The 15,003-nt window shown below is 51.6% G+C and overlaps 1 protein-coding gene across 2 annotated transcripts in view; it reads right to left on the reverse strand.

Moving 5' to 3' along the window:
- Pepd (peptidase D) overlaps positions 1 to 15,003 on the reverse strand; it is a 131,347-nt gene that overhangs the window by 93,264 nt on the left and 23,080 nt on the right. For both annotated transcript variants that reach the window (XM_051207287.1, XM_051207286.1), the window contains exons 5-6: positions 10,894 to 10,941; positions 7,946 to 8,007 (exon numbers count right to left, since the gene is read on the reverse strand). In XM_051207287.1, coding sequence (XP_051063244.1) covers positions 7,946 to 8,007; positions 10,894 to 10,941 — 110 coding nt within the window. The remainder of the gene's footprint in view (positions 1 to 7,945; positions 8,008 to 10,893; positions 10,942 to 15,003) is intronic.

Below are 15,003 nucleotides of genomic sequence, written 5' to 3' on the forward strand. Positions count from 1 at the left end.
AATAGCAGCCATGTGGACTGTCACATAGGCTTCAAGGTTGGTATCGACTACTTGCCTTCCATTATGGTGCCTAGGAGTCTGTCCATGGTACGGTGCGTTACGTGCCATGCATATTCTGAGCAACATGCCTGCCATTGTGGAGGCCTGGGCCTGCATGGACCATGGGATTGACGTGGTGTATGCCAAGGGGACTTTTTTACACTGGTGTCAGTGTAAGAACATGGAAGAGGTGAGTTCTCTGAGGCCAGGAGGGTATGGCTGCCCTAGAGAAGGGTTACAAGGAAGCAGGCATCAGCTCCCAAGAAGATGGGGATGAAGGAGAAGACAGATAGCTGTTTGGACCCTGTTCACTATGGTTATGGCAAATCCTTTCAAAATAGTCTCCTTGCTTTGCTAAAACAAAATGGAGAATTGAAACATCTCAGATAAACAAAATATGGGGAATTATCTCTAGTACATTACAAGGATTCCTTCAGGCTGAAAGGGCACTACGGGGTGAAGGGAATCTACAAGAAGAAGAAACAGGCATGGACGGACCAGGGAGATGGCTCAGTGAGTAAAGGCGCTTGCTGTAAGCTTGAGATCTTAAGTTCGATTCCTGGAACCTACTTGGTGGAAGAGAACAAACTCTTGCAAGCTGTCCTCATACCTCCACATGTGCACCATGAATCACACATGCACACACACACACGAGTGAGTGCTTAAAAAGAGGACCTTTTGTTTGGTTTTTTAAAGGCCGTGGTTGGTGCCAGAGAGATGGTTGGTTGTTAAGAGTGTATATCACTCTTCCAAAAGAAAGGAGTTCAATTCCCAGAACCTATTTTGGGTGGCTCCTGTAACTCAGGTTCCAGGGGATCTAATGCCCTCTTCTGCCTTTTGCAAACACTGAATACCAATGTATACACTCACACAAACATACACAGACATGAATAAAAATAAAACTTTAGTAGGGGGTCACAGGTAAACGTGACCATACAGGCAAATATGGAGATAGCATAAATGTAGCTTTTGCTTGTAATGCCTTAAAAATTCACCAACAGACACATGCATACATACACATGTGACAATGCATGCAAATGCATGCGCACACACGCATGCACACACGCATGCACACACACACACACACACACACACACACACACACACAATGACAGGAGAAAGATTCCAGATGCAAAAACTCCAAAGGAGCATGACTCTATTTGTCATCAAGTGTCAGTCAGGTGAACAGAGAGACGGGCCGTTAGGAGCTGCACTGGCTGAGGGGCCTGGAGAAATGACACTGACTTCATGAGGGCACAGGGCTGCCTTCAGGTGATGCAAATGTTCCCAAATTGATAATGATGGCCATTCAACCCGGTGAGCACAAGAACCAGCAGAGGACCCATGGGTAAGCCTTGGCCTTCTAGAGTCCATGACTCCCCTCCCCCGCAGAGGCACAGGCAGAGCTGTGAATCCCTGATTTCATACAGCCCAGGGACTCTCCATGGCCTCTTTACTGGAATTACAGCCGATAAGGAATAGCCTTATCCTGACACCAGGTAGCAGGAACGGACGAGAAAAGGTACCAGCAGCCTTAGAGGATTCATCTCTGCAGATTCGGAGATCTTGAAGTACAAGCGAAGTTTCTTGGTTCTACATCAGCTTGAAAGTCCTGGGCCTAAGGGATGGCTCAGTGGTTAAGACCATCTGCTGCTCTTACAGTGGCCCTGGGCTCAGTCGCCAGCACGCACCAGCACACAACCACTTATTACTCAAGGAGATCCAGTGCCCTCTTCTGGCCTCTAAGGGCACTGCCTTACACACATACACACAGGCAAACATTCATACACACAAAATAAAAATAAACAAATCTGAGACAAAAGAATCAAAGTCCCACCTGCGGAGTATCAAAGAGATTAAAGACAGCAGATCTAGCAGCAGGTCACATAGATCAAGACAACACAGACGCCCCTCCCATCTCACAACTGTTGCCGTAGGGGAAGGGCTGGACTAGCTACTCAACAGCCTGCTGCACACATTTCACACTGTGCCCATGCCGTGTGCATACAGACGTGGCTGCACAAGCACACACATGTGCATGCATGGGCAGCAAGGATGACAGCACACAGACACTGCACAAACACACATAAAAGACAGCTGTGAACTTAGAAGACTGGACAGAAGACACAGCCAGATGTGCACACGAGAGATACCCAAGACCAAACAGGTGGACAGAGGTGTCACCTGTGTCCTAGGAGGGACACATTCGTAGAACCCCAGTGGATGCCTGAGAATACAGACAGGACTGAATATTAGATACATCATGGTTCCCTCCCCTAAGAATGAATAGCTATGGTAAAATGTAATTTACAAATTAGGCACAACAGGAGGCTAGTGATAAGTAATAATAAAATAGAACAATTACAACATACTATAATAAGATTGCCAGCATCAATAGACTTGTGCTTTGGAAAATTGATTATAAGTAAAATAGTGGCTATCTGAACACAAGTACTGGCTGATTTGATAACAGAAACAGCTACTGAGAGACTGGCAGTGGAGTGTCACATGCCCCGGGTAAATCATGCAAGATGGGATCCCAGAACAACACAAACTCATGAACTGGCCAAGCATAGCAACGCGTGCAACCTCAGCCATGCAGGGCGCTGAGGTAAGGGGACTACACAGTGAGACCCTCTCAAAATTGCAGGATGTGAGTGAGGGCTGAGAATAGAGTCAATAGCGGGATGTGTGCTTTGGGACGCCTGGCCCGTGAATAGCATCCCATGTCTGTCCCCAAATGCCTCCTTTCTTTAGGCCTCACCTCTCACTCTGTCACCCACTGCATAATCAGGGACTCCTCTGCTGGAACAGGAGCCTTCAATGGGTGTCCTATCCTGAAGGCCTTGAGCACCAACTTGGGGTCCCTATGAATTACATATTTCTAGAATTTTCCAAGTAGTATTTTCAGATTGTGGTTAACTGTTAGTGAGACTGCAGAAACCAAATGGAGGAATTATTCCATATGCACAGACAAAGGCGGACGTATATAGCACAGGGTCATCTAGAAACAGACATACACACACATTCTGAAAAATCCACAAACACATAAACATGGACATGCAGACCTAGGTGGCACACACAGACCAAGGCACAGACACATAGAATCCCAGACAAACACACTCAGACACACAGAGGAGTCCAAAAGTCAGTGTGGGCAGATTTAACTCTAAGTGACGAGATTTAAATATCACAGTGTGGCCTCAGTGCTAGTAACACTTTCACTAATGGGAATATGTCCACTCCCCACCCCCACCCTAGAGTTTCCAACCCACCGAAGGACGCACTCCCCACCCAACTACGAAGGCACTACCATCCCCTGTAGGGGGTTGGGGCAGATTCTCCCTTCATGGAGATTTCCATGGGTCATCATTTGAAATCCAATCCTAAATATTAACTTGATATGCAAGTTAACAGTTACCCCAAAGTCATGGCCCCCAAACCACAAATTGGCATTTCGCTCTAAATTGTCAAGTTTTAATAATGTCCCTCTAACTTCCTGGGCTTTAAAATTCACATCGTTGAATATTAATGTCCTTGCATTAACAAGTCCCAAATTCAGCATTTCATATTTAACTGCTTATTTAAATGGAATTAATTTGTAACCAATTGTCTTCAAATATGCAAGGCAATTTAACTAAATGCCAAAAGATAAGAAATATGCTTATTCTCAATAGCCAGCTGATGTGAAATAAGGACCATATTTCTCTCTCAGATGACGGCATGAAACGGCAAACTCTGTAATTTGCTGTCTCCACCCAGAACTCATGGGCACAGGTTGTGCCTGTCTGGAAGGGGGATGGTATCGTGCCTGGGAAGCATCCCCATTATATGTCTTGACTCTGATGGATGGATAGGTGACCCTCAACTCAGGCCACATGCATACCCCATAGAATCTTCATAGTCAGTTTCCCTGTCTCAGGAAACTCTGACCTAAAATCTACTTCCTCAGACACTAGCAAAGATCCATCTGGCTTGGTCATGGGCTAGAGGAGCTGAGTGTGCCAGGGGCCCTGGGTGCCCAGAGTTCACAGGAAGACATCTCCAGTCCTCTTCACTGCAGATCTGTCCCCTCTATCGCTGCCTCTTCCAGCTCCAGCTGCAGAACAGCTCTTGTACCCACAGTAGGGCCTCACAATGAGTCCTTGCCCCTGGCTCCTGTCTACCATATGTCCCCCTGAGTTCATGCAGAGGCCTCTTTCTAAACGCTCCCTGGAACTTGTCTCTGATCCAACAGGGCCGCTGAGCATGGCCCCATGGGCAGACCCCTCACCCAACACCATGATCACAGAGGCTAAGCATGGCCCCATGGGCTAGGGAGACTCCTCACCCAACACTGAGACCACAGGACTAAGCATGGCCCCATGGGCTAGGGAGACTCCTCACCCAACACTGAGACCACAGGACTAAGCATGGCCCCATGGGCTAGGGAGACTCCTCACCCAACACTGAGACCACAGGACTAAGCATGGCCCCATGGGCTAGGGAGACTCCTCACCCAACACTGAGACCACAGGACTAAGCATGGCCCCATGGGCAGACTCCTCACTGAACACAAAGACCACAAAATAATCAGAAGCCATAGCCTCTTGTGAGCCCAATGGCTTGTGACTCTAGCACGATCTCTGTGACCTGGGACATATCTACCGCCTTCCTCACCTCCACCTCCCTCTTCCCGCTGCTCATCTACTGTTCCCACCACTCTCAGACTAGGGGCATACATCCTTCTGTGGGCTTCAGGCGGCCTGCCTCTGGTCCTGGGCAGTTGAGGAAGGCCTGCGGCTACACACGTGGGACAGTTCCCCAGGTAGGTAACCCCATGAAGCCACACTTTGAGGTCACAAACCAACTGCGTGGCTGGATCACAGCTGGGTCTGGGAAGGGTAGACTACCAAGGCTACTGCTGCCCCTCCTTCATGCAGGCCAAAGGCAGACAGCAGCCTGAGAGGCCTGTCAGGACATACAGAGAGAGCCGAGCCTGAGTACCCTTCCAGGAAGAAGGTCAAACGGAGATCCAAGATGGAGGCACTTCAAGAGAGACGTTTAAAGGGATGGAAAACAAAAACCCCAGGAATGTGGAGCTTCATCCAGGCAGTGAGAGGTGAGAGGGGAAAGAACAGTTGCACACGGGAAACTAGGGCAACGGCAAGATTTATCTTGCTTAGGGAACAGGCTATTATTATCCAGCAAACAGCTGGAACACGCCGCAGGCAGGTAAGTGGAATCCTGAGTCATGGTGGCCATGGAAGACAAGGGCTCTCCCAGCCTGACCCAGAGACCAGTAGGTGAGAACACAGAGATGCTAGCTACCTGACTGGCGAGAGGCAAGGGACTGGGCTACAGCCAGAGCCCAGGGTCACAGACTTTTAACTGGAAGGAGCTAGGGCCACTGGAACCAATGGCCAGGACCCCACGTCAGTGCTCATGGCACTTAGGGTAGTGGACACCCGATGAAGGCTCTTGTCCCAGCACAGAAACCCCTGAAAATTCCATAAAGGGTGACAGAGTGAGAGGTGAGGCCCATAGAAAGGGGTGTAAAGGACAAGCCTACTTTGCACCAAAGAGGGGAGGGAGTGTGGGTACCATACATTGTAGTGAGATATTCACTTCCCCGGCATCTGTGGCACTGACCACGCCCACTGGGGTGGAGACAGGGGCAGATGTGACCTGGGGGAACTAGGTCTGAGGAGCAGCCCAGGAGGGCTCTCTTGCTGGCGGGAGGCAGACAGGAGAGCATCCAGAGGCACCCTTGGGACCAGGATGTTATAAGTGATTTCTCCCTGAATAAACATCTATTCGGCCTATCTGTTTCTCCACATAGGCCATACACTCCAAAACAGAGATCAGCATCAGACTCTGGCCAGCGGCTCATCACATGGATGTGGAAACAAAGCCAGCTCAGCTGCTATGTGGCCTGGGGAACACCACAGGCCGTCCCCACCATGTATGTGCATCCCCTGAGTGGGAAGACTGTGAGAAGGTAAAGCAATCCCTGGCTCTCATGAGAAGGTCTCCAAGCTGGACAAGCTGGACATGGTGGTGCACACCTATGGCAAGAGACTTGTGACTTCTGGGCCAGCCTACGCTACAGAGAGAGATCTTGTCTCAAGAACAAAACCAGACAGACAAGCCTCAAGAAGTCTGTGGGGTAACGGCTTGCAGGCTCCCCAGGGTTCTGAGAAGGACCCAAAAGACTCAGGGGAGGAGCAAGGGGCAAAAGCTGGGGTCCGCCAAGAGGGGGGCAAGGCTGGAGTTTGCTGCAGGGGACCCTCTCAGTGAGACAGGATAAGGCCTCCCTTCTGGCCTGTAGTGATATGATGGCCAAGTGGGTCCCTCCTGCTGGTCTTAGTGAAACCTCCCAGTGCAGCAAGGGTCTGCTCCAGCTTCACCCCAGAACCTCACCAGTCACAGAATCCACCAGACCCCGGCCTGGGAGAAACTCAGCATCCTCTGGTGGGGTCCAGATGCTGCAGCTTACAGCTAAATAGGAATCAGGCCTCGGACCGTGCTGGGTCCGCTTGGCTACTACACAGCTGGCGAGACCAAGGCTCACGGGTAACGGATCTGAGCTACCATGAAGGCTCTAGCCCCCAACAGTCTCCTTTGGTCCCTGTCACCCAAGCAGTGCTGTGTTACATGCCAAAGTGACAGGGCCAGTCAGTGAGCCAGGGTGTTTCCCACATGGCCAAGCCCAGGCAGAGGCTGCAGAAGCATAAGAAAGGTGAGCAGGATATTGGGGCGTAGACCTGGCAGTGTGGGGAGGGGGGGTATTAGACGGGGAAGGCAGTGACATGGCAGCTGGCATTTCAGCAAGCTGGGCTGATCACCACCAGGCCACTTATGGCAAATCCCCAAGAGGGTGCAGCAGTTTGTGCCTTGTAAGAAGCAAACTGGATGGCCAGTGCCCCTGCCCCACAGCTCTTAAGGTTGGAGAAAGATGCATATTCATGAGCTCGTAATCCCTGCTAATCACTCCTCCATCGCACAGACACAGATCCCTCCATGGCTGAGCCTCATACATAGTCATTAGGAGCTTTTCCGGTACCACCTCAGTCCACAAAAGGACAGCAGAGGACAGAGTAGTTATAGAGAACTTGTGCTTGGGGACACTGTGGCTCACGTGCAGGACCACGGCTGGGGCTGCTTGCTGCCTCAAGGGCCCAACTATAAGGGTAGCAGCCCATCTCCTAGGATCCAGTTTGGCCTGGTGACACACGTGGTGCAGCTAGCAGGCAGCACTCTCTGGGGACATGGGTGAGGGGTGACAAGGAGGTAGACCTATTACCCTCTTGCCCAGAGAAGGAGCCAGTTCCCTGAGTAGGGATTAAGGGCTCAACCCAGAGCTTTTAACTGGGGAGTGAGTAAAAGATTAGGGCAGCAGGAGACCCTGGGAGTTGCTGAGAACTGGGCTGGCCCAGGACTGGGGATGGGATTGATACCGAAACAAAACTACAAAGCTCAGGCCCGTGGCATTCTAGGCCAGCCTAGGCAGTGGATGTGGGCAATGTGGCTTAAAGGGTAAACAAGCTTTGCCAACAAGCCTGCAAACCTCAGTTCAATTCCCAGGACAGACGTGGTGGAAGGAAAGAACCAGCCCCACACGTTGTCCTCTGACCTCCACACACATCATGGCACGTACACTCACCCCCCACATACACACACAACCAATCGATCAATGGAAAAAACAAAAGAAAGAAAACAGCTGCTCCCGCCACACAGAGCCCAGGGCTCCCAGGGCTCTTCCAAGATGCAGCCCAACAAGGAGGGGTGCTTTCCTTAAGGTAAAAGACGGACACGTTTCCTCCAAACACTTGATCAAATCCGTTTTAGCACGCTTCCCTGGCATGTGGCCAGCCTGGGAAAGGTCAGCTGACGATGGTAAGAGGGGTAAGAAGGAGGGACTCACTTGCTGATGCCCTCGAAGGAGGCCTCTCTGCACACACTGCCACTATCTGTGTTGACACCACGCTGTGGGGAGAAAAGGGCGGTGTGAGAACGGGTGTGTCACACAAGGCCTGTCCCACAGCCCAGCACATCCTGCGCCCCTAGCCTTTCCCTGACCAACAGGCTCCATGGCAGGGTAACTCTAAGCTGGGCCTTTCTCCCCTAGTGCAATGTGAAAAACTGAAATCCAGCGACAATGGTGCATGCTTGTAGTTGTGGCACGAGGGGGAGGGGCACTGAGAAGGGCGGATCACCAGTTCAAAGCCAGCCTGTGCTATATAGACATCCTGTCTCAAAGAATACAAACAGGAATCAAGAAAAAGAGAAAAAAGAAAATTAGAGGAAGAAGAAGCAGAGGCATCCCTGGTGCACAGCAAGGGACGGTCAGGATGGGTCAGAACACTCTATTCACACTGCATCTACAGCATCCCTGGTGCACAGCAAGGATGGTCAGGATGGGTCAGAACACTCTATTCACACTGCATCTACAGCATCCCTGGTGCACAGCAAGGACGGTCAGGATGGGTCAGAGCATTCTATTCACACTGCATCTACAGCATCCCTGGTGCACAGCAAGGACGGTCAGGATGGGTCAGAACACTCTATTCACACTGCATCTACAGCATCCCTGGTGCACAGCAAGGACGGTCAGGATGGGTCAGAGCATTCTATTCACACTGCATCTACAGCATCCCTGGTGCACAGCAAGGGACAGGTCAGGATGGGTCAGAGCATTCTATTCACACTGCATCTACAGCATCCCTGGTGCACAGCAAGGACGGTCAGGATGGGTAAGAGCACTCTATTCACACTGCATCTACAGCATCCCTGGTGCACAGCAAGGATGGTCAGGATAGGTCAGAGCATTCTATTCACACTGCATCTACAGCATCCCTGGTGCACAGCAAGGACGGTCAGGATGGGTCAGAGCATTCTATTCACACTGCATCTACAGCATCCCTGGTGCACAGCAAGGATGGTCAGGATGGGTCAGAACACTCTATTCACACTGCATCTACAGCATCCCTGGTGCACAGCAAGGACGGTCAGGATGGGTCAGAACACTCTATTCACACTGCATCTACAGCATCCCTGGTGCACAGCAAGGACGGTCAGGATGGGTCAGAGCACTCTATTCACACTGCATCTACAGCATCCCTGGTGCACAGCAAGCCACCCAGAGAAGGGAGACACTCAGCAGACACAGCTTTCTCAAGAATCTCAAGCTAGTTAGGCGGTGGTGGCGCACGCCTTTAATCCCAACACTTGGGAGGCAGAGGCAGGCGGATCTCTGTGAGTTTGAGGCCAGCCTGTTTCTCAAAGCTACACAGAGAAACACAGAAAGAGAGCGAGAGAGAGAGAGAGAGAGAGAGATTCAAGCTGACCCCTGTCCAATTGCAATCCCAGATAAAACACACTGGGCCAGCTCTGACTGTAATCATGGCAGCTAGCCTCCATGCTTAGCCACAGAAAGCACCTTAGCACAGAGAACAAGAGGAAGTGGGGGTGGGGGTGTGAGGTGTGGGTGTGGAGGGTATTTCTGTATAAATCCATTAGCAAAGGAGAGAAGGTCATTCTGGAAGCAAGAAGGGCTCTGTGTGTGAGCCCTACCATCAAGGTAGGCAAATGTACAACAATGCTCCCAAGCCCTGCCTGCATACCAGAAGCCCACCCCACAACCCTGGCCCACCCCACAACCCTGGCCCACCCCACAACCCCGGCCCACCCCACAACCCCGCCCCACCCCACAACCACGCCCCACCCCGTAACCCCGCCCCACCCCGTAACCCCGCCCCACCCCGTAACCCCGGCCCACCCCACAACCCCTCCCCACCCCACAACCCCGGCCCACCCCACAATCCCTCCCCACCCCACAACCCCTCCCCACCCCACAACCCCTCCCCACCCCACAACCCCGGCCCACCCCACAACCCCGGCCCACCCCACAACCCCGGCCCACCCCACAACCCCTCCCCACCCCACAACCCCGGCCCACCCCACAATCCCTCCCCACCCCACAATCCCTCCCCACCCCACAACCCCGCCCCCACCCCACAACCCCGCCCCACCCCACAACCCCCGCCCCACCCCACAACCCCGGCCCACCCCACAACCCCACCCCACCCCACAACCCCCTCCCCACCCCACAACCCCTCCCCACCCCACAATCCCTCCCCACCCCACAACCCCGCCCCACCCCACAACCCCGCCCCACCCCACAATCCCTCCCCACCCCACAATCCCTCCCCACCCCACAATCCCACCCCACCCCCACAACCCCGCCCCCACCCCACAACCCCTCCCCACCCCACAATCCCTCCCCACCCCACAATCCCTCCCCACCCCACAACCCCCGCCCCCACCCCACAATCCCTCCCCACCCCACAATCCCTCCCCACCCCACAATCCCTCCCCACCCCACCCCACAATCCCTCCCCACCCCACAACCCCGCCCCACCCCGTAACCCCGCCCCACCCCACAACCCCGCCCCACCCCAGGTTGTGCACTCCTTAAAGTGCAAGAGTGTGATTTTCAAATTGGATTATCACAGTGGATTCAAGGTGTGAATAAAGAGTGACAATCTATACCTGAAATGCCATGAGCCTAAGCAGGACACGGTTACATCTCCCAGTCTGTTTTTAACCAGGAATGCTGGTTAAACCAGGCACAGTGCCCCCCATGCAGACTTGAGGATGGCATCTTAGGCACAGCAGCCATCAGGACTACACACGTGTCCCTACTTATCACAGATGGCCATTTCTCAGTATCTTTTGCTGAGGCCAGGTCTTATTTAGCCCAGGCTGGCCCCTAACTATATAACCCTCCAAGCAGCAGGCACAAGTGTTTAGCTCCCTATAAGCATCTCCTTGGGCTAAGTACGGCATAGCTCCCATACACCAGCCACTTACCAGGGTGAGGAGAGCAGAGGGCATCTGGGAGGTCAGGACACTGGCAATCTGAAAACCAAAAGAAAGCCCTCTTTACTGCAGTGTTAAGGGTGGCATGGGAAATGTCTCAGACGGAATTAAGTGCTACTTTGTGGCACTATCTGGAGGGCTGCAAGTCCTTCAGGAGGTGGGGTCTGTCTGGCTGGGAGAAGCAGGCCACAGGGCAGCCTTGGAAGAACATTCCTGAGGCCCCTGAGTCCTGCCTTCCTCTGCTTCCCAGTCTGCTGTGATAGGAACACTCACCACCACGTGCTCCCGGCATCACAAACCGCACCTAGGACGGGCTGACACTCTGAATCTGAGCTAAAATAAACCTTCCCCTTCTCAAGTTGTTTCTCCCGGGCTTTCTGTCACAGCAACAAATGACCAATCCGAGCATCAACAAAGTGGAATGGAGATGACACACCATCATCACCCACTGATGACATCACTCATCCGTGCAGCAGGTACCATGCCCGTGCCTCTTTAAGATGAAGAAACTCAGGCTCAGAGAGGTGGAGGAACTCCAGAAAGCCCTGTGGCTATGGAGGAATACAGAGGGTGCAAAGCTAACCCTAGCACACTCCTCATCAGGTGACCCGCCTCCAGACACCACACAGATCTCTGGCTCCAAAGAGCCAGACCATCCCCCTCTCAAGGCCAGCACCTGTGTGCAGCCTCCCTGCCCTCCTGAAAGATCCATCATCCCATTAGACACCAGCCCCAACAGCTCCCATCCTCAGGGTAGATGCCTCCCTCCCTGCCAGCCACCGTCCTCCTGGGCCAAACAAAGGAGAGTTAGCATCCCTCAACTCTGCTCTGGCTTCCACGCCCACCCCCTCAGGCCTCTCCCTGCCCCTGCATGCTGCACCTGGCCACTCTCTGCTCACTTTCACTGGTGGCTGGATCATCGGCCACCATCTTGACTACTCCATCACATCTTACTTGCTTTGAGCCCCATCCCTGCCCTGCAAGCAGGTTCAGTCACTCCCTTCTCTGTCCACCCGCAGCTGACTGCCATCCATTTCCCCAAGAAAGCACCCAGCATCCACCAGCTAGGAACCCTGTACCCCAGGGTGCTGACCACCTTGCCAGGAGCAATCCGGCCCTCTGGTCGGCTGTACACAGGTTGTAATCCTCCCCCCACCATAAGTTCTCTGACACCATCAACACAGAAGAGGAAGGTGGGCTCTGGAATAGATGGCTACACTTGCCGAAACACTTGATGCTGCACATATTTAAGGTGGATACTTTGATAGGTTTTGACATAAGTATACACACTTTTCAGTACTAAAAGGCTCCCAGAGAAAAGCCGGGACATATTGAAAGACATGAAAGGGAAGACACACCTGCCATCTCCAGAGACAGTTCAGCTCTGTGCACAGAAACAGAGAACTGTAATGACATTTGGATCATATGAAATTATACGCTTCGCTTATTTCCTGTCATTAAATACTCTTCAAACATGCAATCTTTAGCAGGCACTACCACTGGGGATGGCAAATGTTCAATACGTCTTTGATTATGGCCCATGTCAGTCATCTTACACACATCACCTCATTTACCCACCCATAAAAATGCTGCTACAGATGTCCAGGATGCACAGATGAAAATGGTCTGTGTGAGGGCTATAGAACTTACCTAAATTCAGTTAGTAAATAGCAAAGCCAGGACAGAAGGGTGTTACAATGACTAAGAGCTCTGACTGCTCTTTTAGGAGATCTAAATTGGTTCCTAAAACCTGTATCAGTTGCTTCACAACCACCTAGAATCAACACCCTCTTCTGGCCTCCATAGGCAGGCAGGCACACATGCACGCACGCTTGTGTGTGCGCGCGCACACACACACACACACACACACACACACACACACACACACACACACTTTAAAAAGAAATAGCAAAGCCCAGATTTTAACATGTGGCTATAAGAAAGTCTCTTAAAGGCCTCAGCATCATTTATTTAATCTCTCCCTCTGCTGGACATGTAAATTATTTCTAGTGATGAATTATTATAAATAATGCTGTGTGAGCATCCTGGTATGTATAGTCTTATACATAATTTATATATATTTGCATATATATAATTATGCTATTTGAAGGGTTTATTTCCCTGATATGGTGTGGTGGCTCACATTTATAATTACAGCATTTGGGAAGCTGAGGCAGAAGGATCGTGAGTTTAACCTTATCTCATAAGAAAAAGAAATTTACCAAAGAACAAAACAAAACAAACAAAAAAATCAAATGAGCAGGAATAATAGTATGTGCTTGTTTTCCCAGAACTTAGAAGGAAGAGATAGGACAAGTTCAAGGCCAGCATAGACTCCAAGGGACCCTATCTTACAATGAAGGTAAGGACAAAGGGATAGAAGGGTAATAATAAAAAGAAAAAATTTAGAAACCAAGTAACCCAGTTGAGAGAGTCAAAGGTCAGTATTCTATGCCAACCATGGTCTAGCCATCTGGGCACAAGCAATGGCTCCAGGTAGAGTCTCTACCTCCCCTCACTCAGTAAGGCTTGGAGAATGACTGAGCCCTTGGCCTCTGTGTTACACAAATGAAGGCTTGCAGAGTCCCATCCTCCCACTGCTCCTCCTGGAGGGGAGGGAGGCTCATTAAAACCAACAGAGCCGAGTGTGTCAGGCCCTGGGTGTGTTGTTTCGTTGACATGAAGGGTCTACATTCATCAGCACACAACGATGCCGTCAATTACAGCGGCAGAATCAGAGAGCGAGGAGGCACTTGGGGATTGTATCCGCTATTGTCCTTGGGAGAGAGGAGCTGGATAACAAATGTGCAGGCTGATGGTTTTTCTCTGCGCAATGGCTCTCTGGACATGCTGGTTAGGAATAATGGAGGAGAAAGCCCCCTCACTACAAGCCTGGTGCTCAAATGCATGGAGCCAGATTCTGAGAGCAGGCTAGGCATCACTGAGTCCTGGCAGAGTGACATCTTTTATTGATCACAGCTGCTTGAGTGGGCCCTGGTTACCTCTACGGCTGCAGAACGTCTCCCAGACCAGCAGCTCCATCTGCCTTCCCTGCGGAGACCCATTAGTGCTGCGCTCATCAGCACACTGACTGGAGGCCATGCCTCAAAAATTAAGGAAACAAGATGAGGTTTTGTGTTGCTGGCTCAGAATGTAGCCCCAGGACTAGACAGTATGGTTCTAACAACTCCAGGCCTCACTGCCAGGAGCGCATGCCACCAGGGACTCATCTGCTCTCCCCAGCGGGACTGTTAAATGCCCCTTGCCTTGCTGTGGGCCACAGCCAGCATCCATTTCCCAGGCAGCCTTGACTAGGTGGACAGGCTGCCACCAAAGAATTTATCAGAGCCCTGTGAGCCCAGATCCTGCCCTGGGGACAATCCAGAAGCTCCCCAAGGGAACCTTACACAGGCTCCTAACCAGGACTCTGATCAAGCCAGTGAGTCACTGTGAATGAAGGAATTAGACACGCTTCACCTGTGTTGCTGAGAAAGCCCATGAGGCCTAGCATGCAGAGGCTCTGCCTCCCAAGCACTGAAATGCTTGAAAACAAACCATTACTCATGGTAGTTTCCCAAAACATCAGTGCACACCAGTGGCCTGAAATGCCCTTACATTTTTGAATCTGCTTTTAAATAGCACTAACAATATGGATGCCTGACTATTCTTGAACAATCATACTATGTAGCAGCCCCTCAGAGCAAGGCAGCAACCATGGTCCCATCATAGACTCCTCTCCCGAAGCCTCCAACACCAAGGATGCTGAGGCGCAGGCATCATCTACCCCTGGGCAGCTGTGGCCGTTTCTCTTACATCGTGCCTGCCTACAGCAGTAACTGACCCTGGGACCCTCGGACATCTGCCCAGCACCATAAAGCAAGTACAAAAGTCACCCTCCAGCCTGCCAGCTCCCAGTTAGTTAGACACTAGCTTCTATACCAAGTGCACATCGCAATGCTGTGGAGCCCCTCCGGGGAGGGGGGTTCCCTGAGTGACCTCTTCCCAGTAATTAAGCTCTGGCTCTTCTGTGAGAAGGGACCCAGGTCTGTCATCACAAACATAGGCAAATTTTTTTTTTCTTGAGACAAGGCCTCATGTAGC

This window comes from Phodopus roborovskii, unplaced genomic scaffold (assembly GCF_943737965.1).
Source record: "Phodopus roborovskii unplaced genomic scaffold, PHOROB, whole genome shotgun sequence".
NCBI lineage: Eukaryota > Metazoa > Chordata > Mammalia > Rodentia > Cricetidae > Phodopus > Phodopus roborovskii.